Source organism: Stegastes partitus, unplaced genomic scaffold, assembly GCF_000690725.1.
Source record: "Stegastes partitus isolate 25-593 unplaced genomic scaffold, Stegastes_partitus-1.0.2 Scaffold1440, whole genome shotgun sequence".
Classification (NCBI taxonomy): Eukaryota; Metazoa; Chordata; class Actinopteri; family Pomacentridae; genus Stegastes; species Stegastes partitus.
The window spans coordinates 70,131-96,679 of NW_007579171.1; the positions used below are offsets into that span (position 1 = coordinate 70,131).

A 26,549-nucleotide genomic window follows, 5' to 3' on the forward strand; every position below is an offset into this window, starting at 1 on the left:
TTTCAAATGCTAATGATGAGCTAACAGATGCAAGTGAACCATGTTAAAAAGGCTTTCTGTTGAATTGAAGCAAGTTGAAAGATGTTGATGAGGTGCAAAATGTCTCTCGGTGTGCTGAAGTCGAGGAAATGTTAGTTCCAGTATGTGCTTATGCTGAGGAGCCTTTTACGAGCGCACATAAACAAGACAAACAATCTGCAGCCATGCTCGTCGTCATATGAGGCTGGACACTGGTACAACAACTCTAGAAAGATAGTTCACCGTACTGAATGTATCTTCCAACAACTTTCTCCTCCGTGTACTGTTTTTGAGCCATGCTGCATTCACCTTATTGACCCAGTAGGTTTTATTTGCTCTTTTATTCCTCTGCTCGGTGGAAACGCTGTCTGCAGTTCAACTGAAAACTCTGAATTTTCATCATGTGACTGTTAGTTGTAGCCCATTCAAACATAGCATACCAGATACATTGAGGAGCACAGAATTATTTGTTTTATATAGAATATAGTTAGAGAAAATATCACATTTTTAGCTTTTTAAAAAAAAATGAAACATGCAGAATATCCATCCATCCATCATCTATACACCGCTTAATCCTCACTAGGGTCGCGGGGGGGCTGGAGCCTATCCCAGCTGAAGGCAGGGGACACCCTGGACAGGTCACCAGTCTATCACAGGGCTACACTTAGAGACAGACAACCAAGCACACTCACATTCACACCTACGGACAATTTAGAATCACCAATTAACCTCAACATGTTTTTGGACTGTGTGGGAGGAAGCCGGAGAACCCGGAGAGAACCCACGCTGCACAGGGAGAACATGCAAACTCCATGCAGAAAGATTCCGGTGCCCCCACCGGGACGCGAACCGGCAACCTTCTTGCTGCGAGGCAACAGTGCTACCAACTGCGCCACCCAACATGCAGAATATGGCAATTTTAATTAAATTTCACAAATTTTTCCTGAAGGAACCATACATCATCAATGATTACTTCAAGAATCTTTGTAAGGAAGAAAATCTAATGATTGTTTTATTTTTACAGTTTCTGTCTCTGATAAACGCTGTCATTTTGGTGATTTAAAAAACAAAACGTGCCTTTCAAACTCAGATGGTTAACGTGGTCTCCATTTCAGCTGTAAGCACAAATCACACTCGGAGTGATGGGAATTTCACTTGCAGGTGTTTGTAACCAGTATCAGTAAAGATTCTCGCTCAGAGTCGGAGCATCAATAATGAAATGTGAAGGTTTGGAAATGTGTCAACTGTGTGGTGTCATATTATATCACATTAGTGTTCAAACTGCTAATTCAGACTAACATCCAAAGTGGGAGGTGTAGGTGAGGTGTGAAGGACTTATTTACTCAGATACAGAAAATAGTGCAGCACCTGCTGCTGTCGGCTGCTCTGGAGATGCTGCTTCTTTCCTTTGTTGTTGCTTTTTATTACTGGATGTCTTGCATTACTTTTACACTCCAGCTTAAGGATAGATACTACAGGTTAATAGGGTAAACTTTTAACTAATCAGCTGTGAATGAGACTTCCCCAGTTGATTACATCTAACAAGGCGGTGCTTTGTTTGAATTACAAGTTTTTCTGAAACTGTATGTTAAAATATTACATTTGTTTAAAGGACAGAAATGTAAATCCTGGATAAAGCCACCTTTAAAATTATTGTTTCATATTGTTGACAGATATGTGTCAAAGGTTTTTACAGAGAGCGTTTTGGATATCTGTTTTTACTTCTCTGTCAATCAGAATACTGTCTGAAAAAAGAACAAAATGTTCCATAAATCAGATGATCAATGATAAATGAGCAAACCTATCTGCACAGACCTTCAGAATATAGACAGGAAGAAAAGTGGAAAGTTTGGTGAATGCAAGTGCTGTTGAAATGGAGATTTCTGGCTCAGAGCGTGATGAAAAAACATTTTTTGTTTGCCTTTAGGAATATGCATTCTAATACTCCACACCTATTTTATTAATTGGAAGCCACTATTTACAAAGGCAGCTTTAAAACAACAGATATCAACTTAATACATCACCAGTTAATGGTTTACAATATGCAAAAAGGCCCTAATTTGCAGACATGTCCTATAGACAGAGCATAGCAAAATCAGCTCCTTTAGGCTAAATGAAGGTGTGCTATGGAAGAAAATATCTCAAAATCTCAAAACTGACCAGTGCATTAAAGACCAATGTTTTCTCCTGTAGTGTTTTTAGCTGATTGTAGTTTCTATTGCACTGTTCATTTCTGTGTTTATTTCCACAAAGTCACACTGACATTGCAGCCTTGTGTCTGAATGTTTATGCAGAAAACGTTTCTATCTTCTACTGTCCTTTAACTGTAGCTGTCATTATGTATCCCTCTGTAAATCAGTGGTGGAAAACTACACCATAAAACACTGTGTTTTACATCTTCTTAGAGCAGGAAGAAGCTGGGTAACCCCTATCTGTTGGAGCAGCTTGCTGGCAGACGATGTGGGCTCAGGCCTCAAAGAAGACGACAACCCACAAGTACAGATAAGACGCAGTGTTTTCAGCTGATTCAATTATCCGTGGAAAAGAGTTGTAAGCAGAAAACAAATCAGCATTTTAGTGAAGGATCGAGAGCAGAAGAGGCTTCAGATGGCTGATGAATAAGTTAAGTTTGTTTATATCAATATCGCAAAAATATCAAAATGGGCTATTTGACTATCTGTGACTATAAAGACAGATTCACTGGCACATTGCTTTATTGGTATCTCTATAAACAGTGTGTTTACAAGCAAGTAATATGATGCTGCGGTTCAGAGAGCACTGAGAAGTTTATTTTGACCTTTGAAACCCAAGATGTTCTCAGATATTTTTCGCCCGTGGGCTCATTTGTCACTACAATGTAAAGTCCTGCTCCTCTACCACGGCTACAAGTAGCAGAAACTCAAAGATATCTTTAGTGCAGCATGACTCAGTTCCAATGTCATAAACCATAAAAAAAGAATAAACAAGAGTTGGATTTCTTTAATTATTTATATTACAAAAACATAAGAAATAAACTTGACATCAACATACAAGTGGCCACATGTGCTACCATCACTGGAAAAAATAGTGAATGTACATATTATAGATATTTTACTAGAAATGTAAAAAATTAGTTTCCATGCCTGCCTCCTGCCTGCTCTGTGTAAACACACACACCCTGCAGTTCAATCCAGTGCAGCTGAAAAGTCTTTTTTTCACATGACTGGTGGCCGTAGCTGAGTCATTAACAACGTAGTGGTTGCACTGAAGTGTGCAGAATTTTTTTTTATTTTTAAGAGAATCTGGTGTGTTTCATTTAAAAACAGTTTATTTTTCGAAAATATGTAAATGGGGCATCTAGAATGAAGTGATTTTGATTTTAGCCTTAACCAGAACCAGAGAGAATTGACACTACCCACTCCAAACTGCTGTGTCGACGGTCACGGCAGGGGACAAATTTATCGAAGTTATCGAGACAAATTTCAAAGACCTAACCCTGATTTTTTTTGTCATGAGACTCTAGTTGCAGCTAAATCACTATTGACTTCATGGTTGCACTGAAGATTGCTGAATTTTTTGGATTTAATAGAATTTTGTTGGGTCAAATGGTTAATTTTTAGCAATTTATTAAATGAGATGTGCAGGATGAAGTAAATTCTGATGAAAAAATAAGATTTTGAGCTTAGATTCAGTAAGTTTCTGACAGAACAGTATGTCCCAGACAGTGATTTCAAGGACCGCTGGAACGTTGGCTCTGATAAATAAACACGTTTCATTCCTCTTTGCTATTTGATCAGATCAAATAGCAAAGAGGAATAAAAATGCATATCAAACAAGAGCTCGGGTCTTAAGAGGTTAAAGGTTGCAGCTGTGTCACTGATGACATCCGTCTAGATCCTAGTTACATATTTGTTGTTCCATTGCCTCCCATCTGCTCTGTGTAAACACACACTGCCTGCAGCTCAACCCAGTTTAGCTGAAAAGTCTCTGAATTTTTGTCAAGAAGCTGTTGGCTGCAGCTGAACTATTAATGACTCCATGGTTATGGCAATAAGCGCATCATTTTTAAAGTTTTTTACAGTATTTTGTAGGTCAAATTGTTAATTTTTTCAAAATTTTTTAACAAGACATGTAGAATGAAGTTGTGTTTTAGTAAGAAATTACAATTTTAAGCTTAGATTCGGTTAAGTTTTGGACAGAGCAGCACATAACAGATAATTGGCTGGCTCCGATTTATGAGTATCAGCTTTTATATATGATTAATTAAGGCCAAACATGTCTCATATTGATGAGGCCATAGAGGTCAAACTGATCACATAAAGAGGCATTTAATAAAAACTGGGAATATTCATATTTTCAAAGGAAGGGTCACTTATAGCATCTGTTGCTACTCACCACAACAGAAAGGGTTGGTCGGGTTGAAGTTGATGGCGAATTCGTGCGACACCTGAGGAGACACCGACACGTATTAATGCTCATCCTTCACCACGCTGTAAACTATAGTTAAGACACGCCGTCCATTTCTCCCACACCGTCTCCCTCCCACCGTCTCTCCAGCTCTCCGTGCAGCTCGCTCTTCTTTGTCCTTTTCATCAGCTCAGTGCCATGGCAACACAGATGGGTTGACAGTTGCGTAATCATCTGAATATGCATGTATAATGCTTACAGTTTTTATCTGCGAGTGTTTTGTGCGTGCGTGTGCGATGCAAGTGGAACGCGGGCTCGCTTCGACTGCGAGTTTGCAGACGACAACCCGCCTTCTTCCCTCTGCCTTTGCCGCCACACGTGCACATGCATCGCACACGACTGCACGCACAAAAACAACAACAACAACAACAACAACACACATACCTTCCAGTCCGGTGGGAGTTGAGCTCCAAATCCCAGAGCAGGAAACATTTTGTCACTGAGGAGGAAACCATGACAACAGATTGGAACGTTAGTTAAACCTTCTTTTTCTTTTTTTTTTCATACAAATTCAACAAGCTGGATTTAGACAGCAGTGGAAATCCTGTTACCTTGTTCACATAGAAACACATTCACAGACCAGCAAGCAGAGAGCTTGTTGAAAAATGAAGCAACACTGTAAAATGGTTCCTCACTAAGAAAAGAAACTCTTTTTTATTTTGTCCAAGGATACACAGCAACTCAGATATACTGACATATTGGGATTTTTGTGACAGTTTGATTTTTTTTTTTTTGAAAGAACCAGCAGCATTCCTGGTGGTCTCAGTCTGCTCTGTGTGAAAAGCCTTATTTTTAGCGTGCAAGCTAAAACAGGAAAACTAGATGGTTTGTGAGTCTGTGTGTGCCGTGCGCCGCTGATGCCCATGCTAAAGCTCTGTACACTGGTGCTTGGGTAGATGATGGGATTAAGACGGGTATTAGGGAAGTGTTAAACCAGTTTAGTTCTTTCCGCAAAGCCCAAAGTGACTGTAACTCTGCAAAACTCCCCCCGCAGAAATATCCAAGATGCCACTTGGCTTTTTGTGGAGCCGCTTGTAAGGTCAATGGTCCATTTCAAGAGCAAATGTGATTTTAGCCTTTAGAAAAATATGCACTGCGTCAAGCAACCTCACTCATCTCTTTTTCAGTATCGTATTTGACTCCACCTCTGCTAAAAGATGCAGATCATTTAACAGTGAAGTCAACTATCTTCAGAGAGCTGTAGTAAAGAGAAAAGTGGAGAAAGAAAGGTTGCTGATATTTAGCGTTGCCCTCTAAAGGTTTGAAAGGCAAATTTTCTTTTTAAAAATAAATCCCCAAGAACCAGAGGCAGACACATCAGATGTTCAACTTTCCACTGGTCCTTGAATTAAGCATTTATGAAGCGTAAGCGATCGTTAGAATAAACCACATCTAATTGTTAAATAGTGATATTTCATCACTTTATTCTACGTGCTGCATTTAAAGTCATCAAAAACAAACCGCTTGTTTTGCCAGATCCTGTAAAGAAATTAAATCAAATCTGGCTCCGTTGCAACCACCAGTCCTGAGACTAAAATTCAGGAACTATTCGGCTGAAAAGCAGGCAGTGTTTACACAGAACACAGAGGTTTGGAGACAATTTAGGAAGACTGAGGTTAAAATAAAGCAAATCTAATCAATTAAAAGAAATGCAACATGGCTATGAAATACCATACAGTGGAGTAGGAGGCCAGCAGGTTGTTGGAAGATACAGTTAGCATTGCAGTAAATAGTAAAATATTTACAAAATGTGGAACCACCGTATTTTTTTTTGGTAGCAATTGGAAAAATGTTGTACATGTTGACGCCTGTCTTGTTTTTCTTTTTAATTTTTGTAAAATAAATAATCAAATCCAATCAAACATGTTCCTATTTTATGATTTACGACATCATAACTGTGTCATTATGCACAAATGACATTTTGAGTTCTCTGTATATGTATTCATGGAGGGCTTTTTCGGTTGAGGTGCAGTATTTTACATTGCAATTAAAAATGAGCCCACAGTGAATAAAACTGTGACAAATAAAGCCCAAAAACAGTGGGTCGAGAGGGTTAGTTATTGTATTTAGTGCCATATTTACTCTGTCCCTGTTGAGAATCGCATGTTTCTTCTCTAACTGACTACAAACAACACAACAACTAAGACATCTGCTTCGAATACTTACGTATCATAGTCCTGTATGATTTGTCCCACAGCTAAAATGGCAGCCAGGTACTCGTTGCTGCCCAGCGGGTTGATGTAATGGAGGGAGGACGGCTCTCTGGGGTTCCCATTAGACGCCGTGAAGTCTATGCCGACCTGTTGAAAACACAGAAAACTGATGTATCAGAGGGCATCTTAGCAGCCTGGAGCGTTGTTGAGGCGCCGTGATGCTGTAAGTGTTGTGTGGAAAGCCAGGTGCATGATGGGAAGCAAAACAGAATGAAACTGTGACAGGTTGAATCTCTATTAAAATAAACTGAAAATGACACAGGTGGAGCCACCGGAGGAGCTCGGATTTATTGTTTCTCATTTAAAGAGAGAAGAATTCATGTCGCAACCAAGCAAGCTGTGAGTTTTAATACGTTACCCAGTTCAGCCCTACTGTATATCACCTCAGTGTGGATTTCAATGTCATCTCCTAACGTGACACATGCTGCTCTCGTTAATGCCTGAGCTGAGTTTATTAAACGTCTGGATTCACAGACAGTGAGACGGATTCATTTCTAGTTCAGGAAAGTTAACTTCTGAAGGAGTGGAAAACTGCCTGTTGTGCAAAACTGCATCGACATGGGTGGTGCAGTGTGAGCAGAAACATTAGCAGAGCAGCAGAAGTCCGTCTGTTTCCAAACAGGAGCTTTTCAGACGCGGTGTTCAGTCGTAGCTAAACCTGCGTTTGGAAGAACGTAGAGCCAGTTACACAATCACAGCAGCTACATGTGCAAAATGCAGAAAAATAGAGCCCATGTGCTGATAACACAAGTAAAACACACACAAGGGAAAGCTCATATGTGCAGCACATTTTGAAAACATGCCAATTTAAAGTGAGAAATGAACATGAAGCAATATCAAAAGACATTCTAACACAATTAAGAGTTAAATAGACAATAAAAAATTAGATTAAACAGACAGTAAAATGTCGCAGTGCAGTTTAATATTCGCTTTTTAATGAAAGGCAGAAACAAACAGGTCTTCAGCCGTGGAGTTGCTGTTTGTTCCAGATATGTGGTGCATAAAAACTGAAAGCTGCCTCTCTGTGCTTCGTTTTGACTTTGGGGATATAGTTAACTAGATAGAGTCATTGCTGAAGATGTGATTTGAAAAAGGCACTTTAACAGCTGCAACTTGATTTCGCTGCTTGATACAAGAAGAAAATGTGCATAATAACCTACAAGAGGAGCCTGTCTGATAGAATTATTCTGATTAATTTATTTATATTTTTTAAGTTTACTTTAAAGACACAGAGTTGGTTGACATGGATCCTTCAGGTGTGCACAGAATGAGTGAGAAACAAGAAGAAAACACTGGAAAGGAAGATTTGATTTGGTTTGAACCAAAACAGGTACTGCAGTGTTTTGGAATTGTTGCCACTGCACCAGACAGTGCAACAAATGTGTTTACAATCTAAATCAGCAACATAAAGCTGGGTATGACGAGTCCAAGACATCCTGAATGGCTTCCAAAGATGTCTTTGTCAGCGTTTCTACCATATGAGGAAGGTTCCAAACAGCAGACAGAGATCACTACTAATAATCAATGACCACGTTACCAAAGATGGTTCTAAAAACACGATCTGGTCGCTTGGTAAGTGATATATAACAGCAGCTATTTTCTTAAGCTGCCATCGTAGAGCTGTATGAAGCCACAAGATGACTGTCACAAACTGAATATTATGCAGCTACCAGGAAGACTTGTGAAGTCAGTGAAGTCCGACGTAAGTCTGACAGCCCACTTAAATAATATCTGAAAAGTCGCCTGTTGCATTTTTCAGTGGTCTCAAATCATCAGCAGCCTTCTGCTTGATCAGCTAGTATTTGCTCAATATATTAGCTTATTTCTATGATAAAACATGGATACTAAACATGGTATCTGTGAAATTTTAGATTAATATATCAAATACTTTCTGAGATCTGTTTTATTTTTTTTTAAATCGCCCATCGTTTTTTTTCTTTTCTTTTTTGCGCACACTGAAATTTGAGGCTATTTGAATGACGATATCACAGGAACTAATAAAGATAACAGCCTGAAATTTTCACTGTTATTCCTCATCATGTCATTGATTCAGTTATATATTGAGAACCACATTGAAACTCCAGAACTCTATTATCACATAATATTGTTGTTTACATGGTAAAACTTGTCAAACCTGCTCAATCAGTTGTGAAAGTTCAACAAAAATAACATTTCCAGCCCCATTTTTATGACCAAGTTTTTCGTATTATAAAATATTCTATGTTCTGTTATTATATTATTGGGACATGCAGCTACATGTGGTTAAAAAAATAGCACTAGTTGAGTTCTGCATTGTTAATTTGTGCACAAAGATGGGATTTTTCACAGCAGCTTTAATCTTATTCACGTCTCAACTCACTAATAATCAGAGATTTTTTGATCCACTTGTTCAATTTTTTAAAAATGTTTTAAAACGTTTCCTTCCAGGTAATCTCATTGAGTCACAGGGTCTCATTCTTTATGTTGCAGATTCTGAATCAATTACATAATGAGAAATAACAGTGAAAGCTTTTATCTCTGATAGATGATTAGATCTTGTTGCCTCAAAATAGTATTTAATACATCAATCTAAAAACTTTATGCTACAGTATGAAACATTTTGGTTAATCAGAGACAAGTCATTTTTTTCCAGCGTTGTGCAGCCGTGGCTCAGCTTCTTCACACTGTTTGTTGTCACATTTTTTTAATCAGAACACCTTGAAAACACAGAAGTCACTGACAACACGAAATATCTGGGTGTAATGATGCCGTCGGCTCTTGGTTCAGCATGAAACTCACACATTTTTAACAAACCGAGTGAAAACAAACAGTGACAGTAGAGGATTAGCACTTCTGCCTTTCAGTGGCTTCATACAATGTGAGGTGAAGGTCTGAAGGAATGAAATAGAGAATCTGGACTTGCTGGAGCGGCCCATTGTCTTGCAGAAAGAGAACACTGACAGTCTGATTTTGAAACCACTTGCTGGACTCCCACTCTGCACCGCTCACACACCTCATTTAGGAGCCAACTGATGTGATTTAACAGATTTGTGATTCATTTTGCAGCTCTGCAACGCATGTGGCTGCTTTTATGTATCACTGAATACAGCCAGAGCCGTGATAAGTGGTTACAGCTTTCATACAACACTGTAGGGTTGAAACTTCTACAAAGAAAGGACAATGATCACATCTGTGAGTGCTGTGGTGAGTAATGCTGAATTAATAGATGAATTCTGTTCTTTAAAAAAAAAAAAATCCACTTTTTAATTCTTGGACATTTTAATAGGAAATAAAGCAGATAGTAGTGCAGCCGTGTCTACAAAGGAAACAATGACCCTGAACCCATGCAGAGGTGTATTTTTAACACAGCTGACCTCAGGGTGACACTGCGATGACATACAGTAAATATGAGAACAACACACACGTGGAGGCGTTCAACACATGTAACCGAAGCACAAACACACAGAGCAGGAAAACACACACGGCCCAACATAATATGAGATTAAGAGTGACAGGCTTTTCCTCCGGCGCTGAATAGCGGTTTGCATGCTGACAAGAACCCGACCCAGAATCCCCGCCTCCCTCCTATCAGCTTAAAGATAGTCTAAACCATCTTCTTCTTTCTTGCTTTGTTTGGAGCCACTGGGAGTGTTATAAAACAACAATGTTCTGGTTCAATAAGGGCAGCGACCGGGAAAAAAGAGGGAGAGAGCAAAGGTGGTAGATGTGTGAGTACAGGGGAGAAAATAGACGAAATGAGGGACCAAGAATCACAGCCTGAAGATTGTGTTCCTCCACCGATAGTCAAGTTCCATCCATGTCTGTCCAAACTCTTCATATGTGTAGTTAAAACTTTGGAGTTCAGAGAAAGAAACAAAAAATCCTTGTATGTGTTCACATTAATGAGTTAAGTTATTAGAAAACTCAGAGTTGGATCCATGACAGCTGAGGATGCTGCCAGTACGAATCAAAGAAGCTGCAAATTCTAAAACATGGATGCTTCACTCACATCTTCAAACCAGCAGCACAGAAGATTTCACCACAATTAAGAATACAAATAAATGTGCAATATGTTGACAGTCTGTCCGTCTGTTCCTGAGCCCTTAAATACCAGCCAAGAAAGAACCTAAGGGTGTAACTGTGAAGTTGACCTTTGGGAAAGTAAAATGCCGTCACTTTATAATTTTAATAATAAGTGACATTTGTGTGAAATTTTGTCGTAATTAGTGCAGAAAATCTTGAGTCCAAAAATGTGCTTTGTGAAAACAGAATGATCTTTGATCACTAAAATACAATCAGTTCATCCTTGAGTCCAAAATTTGTGCCAGATGTTAAGAAGTTCGCTCAAAGCTCTCCTGATATATATCGTTATATTGACATAATCTTTGCACACCGAAATCTAGTTAGTTTATTATTTAGTCCAAGTCAATATTTGTGCCAAATTTAGCGAAAATTCTCTCCAAGTGGTCCTAAGTTTTCTCGTTTACAAGAATGGAACAGACAACCTGAAAACACAATTCCTCCAGTAACAGCTGCTTCTGAAAAGCCACAAAAACACATTTTAAAGGAGAAAATTTGAGTGGTTTCACTCTTATATTTGCCTGTAAATCACTTGAAACAACCCCTGTGCACGACAAGGTGCCTTATAAATCCTTTTAAACTTTTAAAACACATTTTCACCGGGGGGCTGCAAGGTGGCGCAGCTGGCATCACTGTTGCCCCACAGCAAGAAGGACACCCAGGATCTTTCTGTGTGGGGTCTGCATGTTGCAGCGTGGGTTCTCTCCGGGTTCTCCGGCTTCCTCCCACAGTCCAAAAACATGTTGAGGTTAATTGGTGATTCTAAATTGTCTGTAGGTGTGAATGTGAGTGTGCTTGGTTGTCTGTCTCTAAGTGTAGCCCTGTGATAGACTGGTGACCTGTCCAGGGTGTCTCCTGCCTTCACCCTGAGTCAGCTGGGATAGACGCCAGCCCCCCATGACCCTAGTGAGGATTAAGCGGTGTATAGATAATGGATGGATGGATTTTTCGCCATTGTTCAATGTGTTACATGCAAGATTAGAGATTATTACAATATTTGTTTGCATGGGTGGCACCTGGGAACATTTCTGAACTTTTCTGCTCCTACTGTCCTTCCAAGCTTCTCAGATCTTCCGAGGTTTTTACTGTTGCACAATCAAAGCTGGTGAGTAAGAAGGGATCGTGTCGTCAAAGCTTTGGAACAGCCGTCCTTTCTCAGTTAACCCTTACATAATGTTTGGGTCAAATTTGACCCATTTTGACATTTGACAGCAGTAAAAGCATCCTAAAAGTCATGATTTTAGCCTGAAATTTGATGACTTTTCCTAAAGTGACCAAAAATACACAAAAATTTTACACTTTGGTACAAGTGCTACAAATTTTTGTACACTGAGGCTGTTTCCACTGAGAAAGATTTTAGCTCTACCAGTTTGGGTCAAATCAAGGAAAATGGTGGTTCAAGGATTCAAGGATTTAAGGCCTTTATTGGTCACAAACACAATTGTTCATAGTACAGTGTGCACTGAAATGTATTATGGCTATTTAGACATTCTAAATAGATCTGAAGTTTAAAATTTGGTATAGACACTTACTATGGGGGAACTACTGACAGAAATTCAAAATTGGCCCAAACCATGCTGTGAAGGCATAAAATATGAACAGTAGGGTTAAATGTTCCTCCGATATGACATTTTTTTAAAAGAAAAATATTAACACATATATGCTTTTAATGGCTTTTGGTTGATCTCGGTGGTTTATTCTAATTAGAAATTGATCTCACAAAATGTTATCCTGTTTTGCTTTTTTATGCTTTTTTTATTTAGTTTTAGAGTCTTCATCCTGTCTTGCTTTTCAAACACATTTTTGTTGCTGCCTGACGGACTGTGAATCATGCATCATGCAACTCTAGTAAACATGCCATATAAATTAACTTGATTTGAATTGAGCGATTATAAGCAATCTCACTCTTCCATTAAAAAAACTATAGTTGAAGTTTATGTGAGTGGGTAGATGGACAATCGGAAAACATGATGCCTTCCACCATGGATCGATAAAGAAATGTGAGGCGGGAGAAAGCGTTGACAGAGTGTAAAGAGCAGCAGCAGTGATGGACACAGATGCAGGGTGACAGAATCAGGGTGCTGTCATGTTTTCTGTATTCATGTGTTCAGACTCGGAACAACATACGGGACCGGGACAAGTTTTAGGCACGGATGTTTACATTCTTATCTAATAAAATAAAAGGAGATGTCTCATATTCATCCTGCAGTAAAGAGAAAAGGCCCAAACGTACAACCGGAGTTATAAACAACTGTCTTTAGTGACAAGAAGATCAAGGAATCCTACAACAGATGGAACGTGGCCCCAGAAGAGCCCAAACCTCAGTATCATGGCGTCAGTATGGGATTACAAAGAGCTGAGGTAAGCTCTCCAACATGCCGAATAAACTACCTGCCAAGTACCTTTAAAAACTGGTGCTGTTTTAACACTAGTTCATGTCAGAGTTTTTCTGTTTACTACTGTGCATGACGATAGCGACTAAATTGTTGACATTACTTCTGAACGCATCCTGACTTTCATTTTAGCAGCTACTTTTTTTCTTCACAGCACCGTATATGTGTGAAAAGAGACGTATACAACACAGCCATCTTGGTGTCGAGTAACAAACAACTCGATGGTAAAATGAAGCAGCAGGATGGATTCCAGGAACAACAGGAGACCGTCTGAGAGCTCTCGGAGGCAAAACTTTTGCAACAGCAGCATTTTAGTGTAAAACGTTGGCAGTAAATTAGTCCGCTGTGCGTTTGCGTTCAACTTTGGTGACCCTGGATACTGAATTTTCACGGTTGATTGAAGCCACGAAGAGATTTAAGTCTTGATTCAGCCCGATTTCCGCCTTGAACCGTCGCCCCCCGCGGCTAATTTTAGAACCAGGACAGATTTCTGCCAGATGACGTTCAAGTTTGAGTCACGGCGACTAATCAAACAGCTGAACAATCAACAATCTGCGTCTCCAAAGATCAGCTGGATTTCTGGCGGGTCAGAATTCTTTTTTTTTTCGCCACTGTCCTACTTCCTGCAGGGCTGTAGTCAGAAGTTATGCTATAAACTGCAGTGAGCCTCATTAAATATTATTGAAGTAGCATTTACATGTCGTGGCTCTGAGTGCACTACTGAGGATTAAGCGGTATTAAACTGAACATCACTTCAGGACAGATCTTTCTATCTTTCCGTCTTTTGTTAGAATGTGGTTGTCTTGCTGAAAACAAACTTAACTGGAACTATGAATGGGCCACAGCTGACTGGGATGAGGTGTAGGTTGCGTTTAAATTGCCATCACAGCCTAAGAGCCTCAGATGTTGCAGGAGCACTGTGAGCAGAGCATCGCTGCACAAGAAGACGACTTTAACTTACATCAGGTACAGTTTTTGCTTTTTCATAGGCACCAACTTTTTGTATTTAATAAAAAGTGTACAGATGACTTGTGTGCTAGTCTCTCAAGTCAACACCTTTAGTAGGACCCCTGAAGTGTTTCACAAGGACTACGAGGGGCAAAGTCTTCCCCGTCAGCCCACCAACCTTCTCCTGGAGCTCTCAAAACTGCCACAATAGGCCGTTCTTCACTAAAAGGAACACGTGGGTTGCTGAAGGGCGACTTGAACCTTTGTGTTTGTTCTGACCGCAAGAACCACTTGTGCCTCTTTCAGGGCCGTTAAAATCGTATCTACTCAAGAGTGAAAGACTACCGTGCCATATTCTGCATATTTTATCTGTCTAAAACCACTAAAATATGTTTATCCACACTGTGTTCCAGCTATATGGACTCAAATACTGCTTTAAATACCTTTGGTCTGGATCTGTTTTGAACATTTCTAAGCATCGATCGTGGCTCTGAACCGGGGACGGGAATCATCTGGTTGTGTGTCCAGGTCATCCTGACATTTTGCAAGAAGTTTAGAATATGAGCAAGACTGATGAGGAGTATCACCATGGAGACACTGAGTGTAATATGAATCCTGCTGTGAGCATTTTAAACGTGTTGTTAAAGTGTTAAAGAAGTCAAGAAACCTGGAGTTGCTCAGTTTCTCTGCAGATTAACTCAGCTTTTGTTTTATTTTAAATAAAAATGTAGTACACTAGGAAATCTCAACCTGCTGCTGCTGACTTCTATTGCGTAAAACCTGGCGTCAGAATTAGATTGAGCGAGCTATCGAATCTTTGCATAGAAACAAAGTGGCCACATAAAAAGTCAAGCAATTTATTTCCTCTTGCTCATAGAAATCTGAGGAAGAAAACTACTAAGTGAGGTTCAACCCTGATTGGATAAACAGCACCAGTTTTCGCCACCACTGTATAGACAAACATAACAAACCTTCCATTTTTCACTTCTTTCATGCTCTTAAAACTCTTATTTGTCACTGTTTTGGAGAAGTCTGGGTTCACATCACAGTCTACACACTGCAAAGGAAACAGAAACGCTGAAAGGGCCGATTACTGGGACATTCACGCAAACATGTGCACCACCTTTCCCAACTTCCTGCAAGTGGAGAACCCTTTTTACCACGATACTACAGCTCTGAACACGTTCCCTCTCAAGCTCTCGCACTCAACGTGGCTTCCTTTACCCAGAGACAGCTTATGTTGAATGTGTTACAGAGTTACTTTAATCAGCCTGCAGTCAACAGACTCTAATAGCACCACTGAGGGCCGTGTTCAGAGAGCAGGACCAGGAAAACCCTGCTCCAGGTCAGGTTTTTGGAAGTCTGTCTCTTATGTAAAGGGGTCATAGAGGTAACCTTATTACGGTAGCTGTTAAAATCTTTGCTGTTTGGTTTGCTAAAAAAGTTAGTTTTCATACAAACAAAAGGATTGTCGTTTTCACCTAAAAGTTAGTGATAAGTGAGTTGTTTAAAAGAACAGAAACGAGACAATCGTTCCTGTTTTTTCCTCTGTACTACACATAAGTGATGTTTGTTTTTCTCCCCTCTGGCGTTTATTAATTTTGTTGTACTACGACGCTGAAAAATATGCAACTGACATTTGATGGCACAAGATCTTCCCCAAACCATTAGAGCGCTCTTCCTCCGGTGCCCTCTTCGGTGGCAGACGTTATTAGTTTGATGGCTGTGAATTCGATGACAGTGGGAGATAACACCGCTCTGTTTCCAACTTATTCCTCGCCTCGAGCTATTAGTAATAGCGAGCGCACGAGCAGACAAAACACGACGTGGCAACACATACTTTCGGCGAGCGAAAGCTGAAATGAACGAAGGGCGACAGCGGCGTCTCGTTACTGTAGGTTTCCGTGGCAGGATTCGTCTGTAACCCGCATTAAATGGGAGGATTCCGCCGCTGACAAATTACTGTCAAATAAGTGACGTGCTTACATTTACGCTGGAGTTTTTGTCGTTGTTGAGTATTGATGAGCCAATTGTCATGCCAGGACCCCGGCCGACTCATTTGCAGTTAAAGAGCTAAAGAGAGATGGATGGAGGGATGAGGGTGTTGTGGTCACCGTCTGGAGTTATACTTGGAAGTGACACCAGAAGTCTCTTTTTGATTGACTTTCATTCTGTTGGTTGTATTTGAGTGTGTTTTTTTTCTCCATTTTTGCAACGCATAAGAGGAACTGTATGTCTGTTTTGACAGCAGTGAAGCGTGATGGATGACTCACGGTGGCTGTAGGGAAAAGTCGGATACGAATAAATGACTGTACGACAATGGTTATTCTTGTAAATGTGGTGGCTTTTCATACTGTCTTCATTAACGTATCACGCAGTTGCAACTGCAGAGGGATCAAGGAGTTTATTTGGAGTAAGCTTTTATTTTAAAGGGGCTTTGTTTTGCTACTGTTTCTTTTTTGCTATTTGTTGCTCACTGTTAGCTAATCTTTCATTGCATGTCCACATCTAGAAGTAAATTGGACTCAAAAATGTCTTTTGTGCAGTACGACAAAGCTAAAGGGTCAATAATATCAGAGAATAAATAAAAAACAAAGGTACATTTTTTTTCTTTAATCAAAATCGGGGAAAAAAACCAAACTGTAATCAACATGTGAACTGTCTCCTCGTGCCCTCAGGTGTTACCAGCACTGTAAAAAAAAAAAGGTAGTTCTACATAATATTACGGAGCCCGTCTGGTGACATCAATAAGAAATAAAAATATCTCGTTCCCACGCATTAGTAACTCATGGCCACGAGTTATTGATGCATAGGTACGACATAGTTAAATTGTGGCCTCACATTACAAAAATGAAGAAACAAGAGAAGTTGGGGAGCAAATTTCAGTGCGGTCATACCAGCTGTCGATTAAGGATAACGGGCGGACTTGCATGAAACATGGAGCATTTTGATTTGATTTGATTTGATTTGATTTGAACCTTGGAATGAACTACACCTGCGATCTCTTGCGATGAAACACTGTGTGATAATTATGTTGTTCCCACGCATTAATATCTTGTGGCCACGACTTAACTATATCGTTCCCACGCATTATTAACTCATGGCCACGATTTACTAATGCGTGGGAACGAAATATTTTTATTTCTTATCGATGCCACCAGACGGGCTCCGTATAATATAGATATTTCACTACTGACATTTTTAGATATCCCTACAAACTTGTTTTTTACACTACTATGCACACCAACTCTATAAAGATGTTTCACCGTGCTGAATGTATCTTCCAACAACTACCTGCAACGTGCTCTTCTGTTTACCATTTTTTAACCATGCATTGATTTTTATTGCACAAGTATGTAACATCTTCCTCTCAATCTCTGTAATTTGTTTCCAAACCTGTCTTCCATCTGCTTCGTGTATACACCTCCTGCAGTTCAGCCAAATAGTCATGGAACTTTTGGTCACAGCCTGAGTCAGTCACGGCTTCTCAAATATGTGGCTACCGCAAATGGTTTATTTTTGGATAAAGTTCACATAGAATCAAGTGATTTTTAAAAAAAATATATCATGATTTGGTTAATTTCCCCAAAGCAAGTGCATGTCACACATCACGAGTTCAAAGACAGAAAGTTGAAATTCTGATGTTTCTTTCTGTTTTTACAGTTTCGGGCTCTGATAAATGTAAAGGTAATTTGGTGATGACTTAGAGGAGACACAGCTTTGAAACCTGGAGTTTGGGATTAATAAATTTCCACATTAACAACATTGTCCTGGCATATCAGAAATAATCCTTCTCAAGCTCAAAATATATGCACTGCTGCTTCTGCAGTACGTTTAGAAAATTGGAAATCAAAATACAAAGCGTTGAACTGTGGATCCCATTAATTCATCAGTCAGGTGCCACTGGATGTAATGGATGGACCAATATTCCATCTCCATCCAACAATAACAACTCAATACATTCTTATATGTGTTGCTACTAAATGAGATTTTAATGCATCAACTGAAAATGTGCATGGAAACAGAAATATATTATAAAAAGCATAAAAGTAGCTGAAAAGGCAGAATATGTCCGTCATGTGTGAAATTTAACACATCTGCAGGAAAGCAGTGACAGTGGGCAAATCAAAAAAAAAAAAAGGCCAAAGTGGAATCGATTGCAATCAAAACCTCCAACTTTCTCTGTGATTTTCATCTTCTTGGCGTTTACCGTGTCAAACTAGCCAATTTCACAGTGCAGCCGCTGCAATTAACCTGATATTTTTTTGCTCTTTTTGTCCGCCAGTGACATTGTAGTCATGCTACATAATGATTTTATCTGTAGGTTGCTTGGTGAAGACTGGTGGTTAGATTAGTATTTACATTCAGTGTCTGACACCACAAACAGAAAAATGTGCCAGTGAGAATAAATATGCAGTTATTGTGAATTGCCACGCAGCATATGGTTTCAAACTGCTCCCAGAATCTGTTTCTTTTTTTTGCTCTCTCCAATTACAAACATGAAAAACAAGTTTTTCTGTGCATGTATTGAGTCAGTAACAAAATAATTGTAAGTCCTCTGTGAAATTACACAAGTTTATATACATTTATGAGGGAATGCAGACACGTGAAGCAGGTAAAATTAATCAGAATTAGATCAAAAACACAGCAGAGTGAGGACAGAGCTCATTTGCAAACAGGCTTTGAATTTAGGAGTCGAGTCACTTGTGTTGATTATTCATCATCATCATCAGCAGCAGCAGCAGCATTTTTTAATATCAGCAGGGAAAACAACAAAACAATAATCAATCATCTCTTCAGTCATCATAAGTAGATCTGATTGCCATGTGCCTGTTTTGTTTTTAGCAACACAGCGCAGATACAAACAGATAAAAACAGACGTAGCTGTTAACTGAACGACACCTTCGGCTGTGAAGATGCTGTTTTGTGAAACGTTTGTTTTCTCGCCGTGAATCCACAAGAAAACTGTTTGTGATCTTTAGCTATCACCTTAAAGGATAACTGATGAAATGAATCTTTGCTGTGAAACTACAAATGAACGTCTCCTTTTAATGAACATTTCCATGTTGGGGATGGTGTTTCACCTCCGCAACAACAACCAGAAGAAAAGACTCGCCGGACCAAACACTCCATACTGTAAGGAAAAGCAGTAGATGAAAAGTTCTCTACAACCTGTAAAACAAACTGGCGTGTGCTTCAAGAAGTTTGCAAAATGGCCGCTTTAAGGGGAAAATTTCTGTGTTCAGTTTCAGTCCTGTTAAAAAACAAATGTTTAAAATGACACAAAATGCTGCAGCCAGAGTTCTGACAAGTTCTGACAGACAGAGAAGCCATCTTTCTCCCATGCTTGTGTCCCTGTAAAATCCAGGCTAGAATTTAAAATCCTGCTTCTCACATACAAAAGTCTTAATGACCAGCTCCATCTTACCATAAAGACCTTGTTGTTTCTGGAAGTAGAATGGGTCAGTTATCAGCTTCTCTATTGTGGAAACAAAGTTTGGGTGAAGGATACAGACATCTTCTCTACTTTTAGGCTTAAACTTTTCCTTTAGAGTTTAGAGTTGGAGCTGCTCAGGTGACCCTGAACTGTCCCTTAGTTGTGTTGCTATAGATTTAGACTGCTTGAAACTTTCCCATGATGCACTGGGCTCCTCTCCTCTTTATCTTTTCTGTACATTTTTACACCACTACTGCATGTCACTAATTTACTCTTTTCTCTCCTCTTAGTTTTGTCCTCTCTGCAGGTATCTCATGATTTCTGATCTGCGGTTACTGACCTCACCGACCTCCAAAGTGTTCATTGTTCTCTTCATTGTTTGTCTGTTTTCTATCTGCTCTTCTCTTCCTTGTACCCCAACCAGTCGAGGCAGATGTCTGCCCTCCCTGAGCCTGGAGTTTTATAATATTGGTCTTCGTCTTACTATGTGAAGCACTATAGGATGACATATGTTTTAAAGTGGCACTATACAGATAAAACTAAACAAACTGAATTGAATTAATATAAAAAATAATTTCTTTTTTTTTGGTAAAGCTGCAGAGATGTTAGTCCCACTACTATGAGCTGTTTGTGTGCATTTTTGTGCGACTTCTCGTTTCTCTAAATCTCTGCAACGGAGGTGAACAATGGGATCACTAGGAACTGTGAACTAACATCCTGTTGTCTAACCTGGCACCAGAATTCTCAAATTATTTCATACGCATACTTTGAACTGGCCTCAAACAAAGATACAGAAGCACAGAGCAGGAAACTCAAAACTCCTGATTCACATAATCTTTTGTTTCTGACCACATGTGTGTTCATGACGTGGAGACACACACTGACTTCACTCACACTGACCACCAATACACACTCCTGAATTCTTTTTTAAAGTACAATTAAACTATATTGTGTATAATGGACGTTTTTCATTTACTACCTTGATTAAATTGCTTTTAAACATACATGCTGGTCTGTGTAATGTTGCATAAAAGTCAATGGTGCCAACCTCTACTACGCAGAACTCCAAAATCCTTCAGTCTAGCCATTGATATGGTAATTCTGGTGGTAGGTATTAATTTAATGATTAATCAGAGGTTCAGATTGATGGTTTAGTGTAGATGATTTGGTCTAGTTTCCTTCAGTTAAAGGCGGAGCCCAAATTTTCAATAAGACTGACTCATAGAGACTAATTTAATAACCCCTGTGGAGTTAGTTTGATCCATAGAGACACAAAAGCTCCAATAATAGAAATAAACCAGAATGTAATAAACTGGATTTCCATTTAAACTCTTTCTCGGGCATTATTAAACCTTAAAAACCCAACTCTTGCATATTAAGAAGTTTTTTCCCCCATGAAAACAATCCTTTCCAGTCTTAAAATGGTTTAGGTATAACTAGAACGTGGACTTTGCTGCAGCTAAAGCACACCAGCTCACCTTCGACTCTGCTCAAACACTGTAAAACTACTCTACAACACACAATGGCAGGTGATTTATTGATGCATGCTTAAATCTGAAACTTATTCTGAAGAAGAAAAGCAATCCAGAAAGCTCCTCCCTGCAGGTTCAGAATCAGTTGTATTGTAAAGGTTTTTTACAGAAGAGAAATTAGTGGTTGTTTTGGTGCATTACAGTAAACATTGACAGCTAGAGATGGTTTGAAGAAGGATTTAAAAAGAAACCAAGTCAATGCACATGAAGTGTTATAAGGCCAACAGGATGCAATGAGGAATTTAAAGTCATAAAAAAGTAAAATAAATATTTACAATGTGCAGAAATGTGCAAATTATTCACCAGAGAATGTGTAAATGTACATGATACAGAATGTAAGCAACTTGAGACGTGCAGAAGATAATAATCCTGTTTAAAACTCTGTAATGTAATGTAGGTTGACAGGATTGGTTCCTCAGGTTTGTGACATATGAAAACCCAGATGTCTGAATCTGTGCTTTTGTGACTGTCACCAGGACACTGCAGCTTTAAGGTGGAAATACTCAACCATGACTACATACCTATTAGTGTTATATTACTCATGATGTGTCTTCTAGCATATAAAAAAAACAACATGTGGACATGCTAACAAGGAAACAAACCTGCTTTTCTTTGAAGTGACTTTTAAGAACTGTTGAGTAAAAGCGCTGCAGCTCTATTATATTTCATGCTGGTCTTCTCTCCTCTCTGACAATGATGGATTTGACCGTTACGATGGAAACTACTACTCTTATGATGGGCTCATACCCAAGAAGCCACTCTCCCCTGTAAGCTTTACATTACAGCCAGTTGTGCCTCCACGCAGGCTCTGAATGATATCGAACCTAAGATACGAATACCAGTGAAATTCAGCCCGGAATGAGTCTCGCGCAAGCAGCCCATCAGCAGTCGCAGGCTGTCGCTTTGTGTTGGAGTGTGTAACAGAGAAATGTTGCTCTCTCTCCTCCAGCTCCTGCAGCCCCGAGGAGAGACTTTCCTCTTCCTGGAGATTAGGATTAGCGCCATGCTAAGTCTGATTGAACACCGCAGAACAGCTCTTTCTGCATGTGTGTGTGTGCGGCTGCTTTCTATCTGCGTGTGTGCACGTGAAATCTGAGCGTATAAGTGTCACGGGCGCGTACGTGAGAAGATGTCATCTGTGATTGAGATTATGCGTGCATAAATCAGTGGAGGTGTGTGAATCTACCTCCAGTAAAGGTCTTGTTCTGAGTGCACAAGTGTGTGTGATAAAAATGTCTGTCTGCCGAAGATACTGAGTTGGGATTTGTGTGTGTGTGTGTTTGTATGTGTGCTGCAAAGTCAGGGTTTGGGAGTTTGCATGTAAATCGATCGCGGCGTGTAAAGAGTGTGAGGAGGATATTGTATGTTTGTGCACACGCGTGTGTATGTAAATGAGCTTGTAAGCAGGAGAAAGGAAAGTATCTGTGTTAAGACAGTATTAGGTACGTGTGTGTGTGTGTGTGTGTGTGTGTGTGTGAAAACAGCTGCAGGTCTGTGACAAAAGGCAAAAGATTAGGAGGGAGCGGCGAGGATTTTAGAGTTACCATCCTGTCTTAAATGTGCTCATTTCATCAGCACTAGAACAGCCAAATGTTCCCATTGCAGAGAAATTCAACTCATTACAAACAGGCGAGTCTCTGAATGAGGAGATGATTAAAAACGTTTACTCGCGCCTGTCAGTCAGTGACAACAAGCAGCCATTTGCAAACTCTACTAACTGAGTGGTTTCTATTTTAACACATTGTGTAGGATGTTTGCATTTCGTTTTTTTTTTTTAGCCTCGTCCAGACCCAGCGGGGAAACGTTTCCACGGCTGAGAGCTGCCCAACCTTTTTGCCGAGGCACTCGACCGCCGGCTGATGACAGAGAGGAGAGTGTCTCTCGTTGACCTCAGTCATCCAGAGGAGAGCAGGCTGGACACAGAGTCCGAACAGCCTCGGAGCTCATCAGCGCTGGACATGTCAGAGCTCCCCATTCTGGTTTGAACGGGTCATCAAGAGCTGAGAGGAGAGGAATTACCTGCCACTGAAACGTTTTTTTCATGCAGCAAATGCTAGGATTATCATGCACTCAGCAGTGAAGTGGCACCTGCATTACAGCCTGTCAAGTGTTTCTGAGCCTGACGCATCTTTAGATGGAATTTAACCGATTGTTTGCCCCTTCAGTCTTTGCATTCTTGCACAGAATATAATACATCTTTCAGAAGCAGCAGCAGATTTTTTGCACACAAGTGTGAAACCTCTTTCAGACATGCACTCCGTTCTATTAACCTGAACATGTCGGCTTCATGTCTGAATGAGCAGACTGGCGACTTTTTCATTAAAGTCGTGACTGCAGTCTTACGGGGCGTCGGACCTCGTAACATTTCTGCATCTTTTCAACATGTCACACAAGTCTGAACTGCAGGAATAATAACAGACACACACACACAGGTGGCATACTTCTAGTTGTGTGAAACTATTTGGGGAAGACCTTTCCGGCATTGTCAAAAAACCTCTCAGAGAGCAAAAGACACAGTTTGTGGCTGTAGTCACCGAACATCTTTTACGTTCAGTTACATATATCCAAATAGGTATAGGGGGGAAACAAATGCTCCGGCTTCTTTCTGTTTCTTTAAACCAATTACAATCAACTTGGGTGGCGAGAAGCAAAAGATGCACCTTCGCGATTCAATCAAAATAGTGATGAGTGGCACTTTTTGGTGGAACATTTGCATGCGGGGAGACGAACACTGTCATTCAAATGGGTAACGGCCTCACTGCATGATCCACATGTTTTCAGTGTGGTAGGTTGTTGCTGCTGTTACCTGACACAAAGGGGATTTTGGAAACAGCAACATATAGATAGAAGAAGAAGAAGAGGAGAAAGGTAAACACAACCTTCTAGTTGTGTGAAGTGACTTTTTTCTACATTTCAGCACCAAAAACATCACAGAGAGCAAAAGGCGCAGTTTGTGGCAAAATGGCATAACATCATTTCACCTACACATATTTGTATTACTCTAGTGGGAAAACACTGTGCTTTGTTTTTATTTGTTTAAACCAATAACAGTCTTATAGGGCCAAGGATGCAGTGACAAGTTGAATTGTTTTGGTGGTCCATTCGCATGCAGGGAGACAAATGGATAATCTACAAGTAGCAGAGCTGCACGATCCAAATCCTCGGCAACAAAACCTTTTCAGTGTTTTCCTGACTGCTCCGAAACACTTAGCACAAAAAATGTTGTTGTTGTGAAAATGCTATCTGCAGATAGATAGGAAGTGGAGTCTGGTAACAGACTGTTGAATCCAGCAACGTCTGAAAAGTCATTTTTGAAACAACAGTCAGTGATCTCAGGTGACCTTAAACTTTGCTGGCAGATTTGATTTGCTTTAGCAGGCTAAATAAGCAATAGCAGCTTACCTGTGTTAGCTCATGTTCTTTAACATCCGTCTTTTGCAGGCGACTTTGAAGTGTTTAAACTTCTTACTTTAAAAAGCTGCACTTATAATGTTTGTTAGAAGACTGAAGCTGAAGTTAAAAAATAAAAAAAATCCTCCTTAATAACATTCTACTTTAATTCTCTTGTTCACTCTCGCACATATGTTTCACTCTCACTCGTACATCACACTGCAAATGTCATCAACAGCACAAAGCGTCACTATGGCAACAAATAGGGGCCGATCAATGGTTTTTTTGGATGATGCAGACTATTAGTAATCAAGGAATAAGTGATATTTGGAGCTGATGTGCATTAATGATACACATACCAACACCACACTTAATGGAAATGTCTTTGACTACACACAGAGAGGAATCAGAGCCAGAGTAGCACTTTCAGAAATCGTGGAACAAAATCAGGGACACTGATAATCAGAAAAATGCTGAATATCAGATCCGTTGATTGGCCGGGTCAGTAATCGCCCCTGGCAACAATAACTAACCTTTCTGCTTTAAAGTCTCGTTTCCAACAACAAGACGAGGTGAAAATAACAGGTCGGCAGCGGAGCTCGTCATCGACTGTGTTTGCTTCTAAACCACGTCCTGAATTCAACAGATGCTCCAGCAGCTCAGACAACAACATCTCTGCATGACAACAACTTCCTCCAACTTGACCGAGACCTTCAGTCAGAAATGTTCTCCACACAATCAGAGCTTTTCCCTCTATTAGAACGGCTAAAACGTATAAGATGCACAGTCAATGTTGGATCTCGGACAGGATGCTCCAGTATCACCATACCACATAGCCTGTCAGAAAAAGCTTCAGTATGTCCCAAAACATGCTATCAAATGTAGTATACAAAAAATACGAGTATGTCCTTGAACATCTGGTTTCATTGTGCAGTATGCAAGCCAGCATGCTTTTCTGATGGACTGTTCTGAGCAGAAGATAAGTCACATAAGTCACTAAATGAACAGGCTTGTAACACATGATTTGACGCTGCAGACTGTGACAAATATATGAGCAAGACGGTTGAAGCTAAAGGTGCAATATTGTGATGAAACAGTATGTTTTAATTGTGTGCATTCTGCATGAAACAGTGTGTATTTCTTAGGGGCAGCTGCAGTTCCTACTAAAAGTAAAAAGAAGTGGTTTGTGATTTGGAATGCAGGCAGCAGTGAAGTTAAAACAGCAGGCCGGCACTCCAAAAGGAAATTTCATTTTTCCAGTTGACAGTGTTTTGGTGTTTAGCTGTTTGACAATCCTAGCACTTGGACGGAATTAAAATCCCTCACAGTCGAACAGTCGGTACGAGAAATGTGCAACAGTTTTAGTGGAGCGTGATGAATAAATTGAGCAAGATTTGGAACCAGTTGTGGGTCTGTGTTTCTGGATCGCTGTGAGATTTCACTCTGATTTTATCCTCGAAATAGGACATTTACAGCAGGAATTACAATTTCTCATTATTCTTTTGGTTTTAGTGGCTCAACAGTCTGGATTCAGTGCTCAGTGCACGCAGTGTGTAAATCTCACATTATAATTGCGTGTGCATAGCTGTGTAGCTCCACACAGGCATACATTTCAAGGCCATTTGGAGTGCATGCGTGGACCCTTTGCACCGAACACACATGAATAAAAAACAGGAATAAAACTGTATGAATGTCCACTTCCTGTGTCCAGCATCAAGGCTGAGAGACAGATCTGCTTCTTATTCTCCCAAACACAGATTTATATATGTCAAAAAGGAATTAAATTAATAGGCTAAGACATGCAAAACAATGTAGATAATATATCTGCTATTAGTTAGAGACACCCCAGTTAGAGTCATCTCAGACTTCCTTCATGTTCACTTGCTATCTCAATAAATCCATTCACACAACACTAATTTCATCAGTACAGCAGCACACCAGGTATTCACTCTGACTGATGTCTTTACTTGAAGCCTTTGTCTTATAGGCAGGAAGAAATGTCAAACGTAACCGAGAAGGCAGTTTGGTTGCACAAGAGTGTGATATTTGATAAATGGTGCTGCTAGTCTCACACTACCCATTAGGAACAATTTGCCTTCTTCAAGTCAGTATT

The 26,549-nt window shown here is 39.9% G+C and overlaps 1 protein-coding gene across 1 annotated transcript in view; it reads right to left on the reverse strand.

Moving 5' to 3' along the window:
• The window catches only part of cpne2 (copine II), a 68,410-nt gene that overhangs the window by 17,456 nt on the left and 24,405 nt on the right, over positions 1-26,549 (reverse strand). The window contains exons 9-11 of the mRNA XM_008299638.1: positions 6,631-6,764; positions 4,849-4,903; positions 4,393-4,444 (exon numbers count right to left, since the gene is read on the reverse strand). Coding sequence (XP_008297860.1) covers positions 4,393-4,444; positions 4,849-4,903; positions 6,631-6,764 — 241 coding nt within the window. The remainder of the gene's footprint in view (positions 1-4,392; positions 4,445-4,848; positions 4,904-6,630; positions 6,765-26,549) is intronic.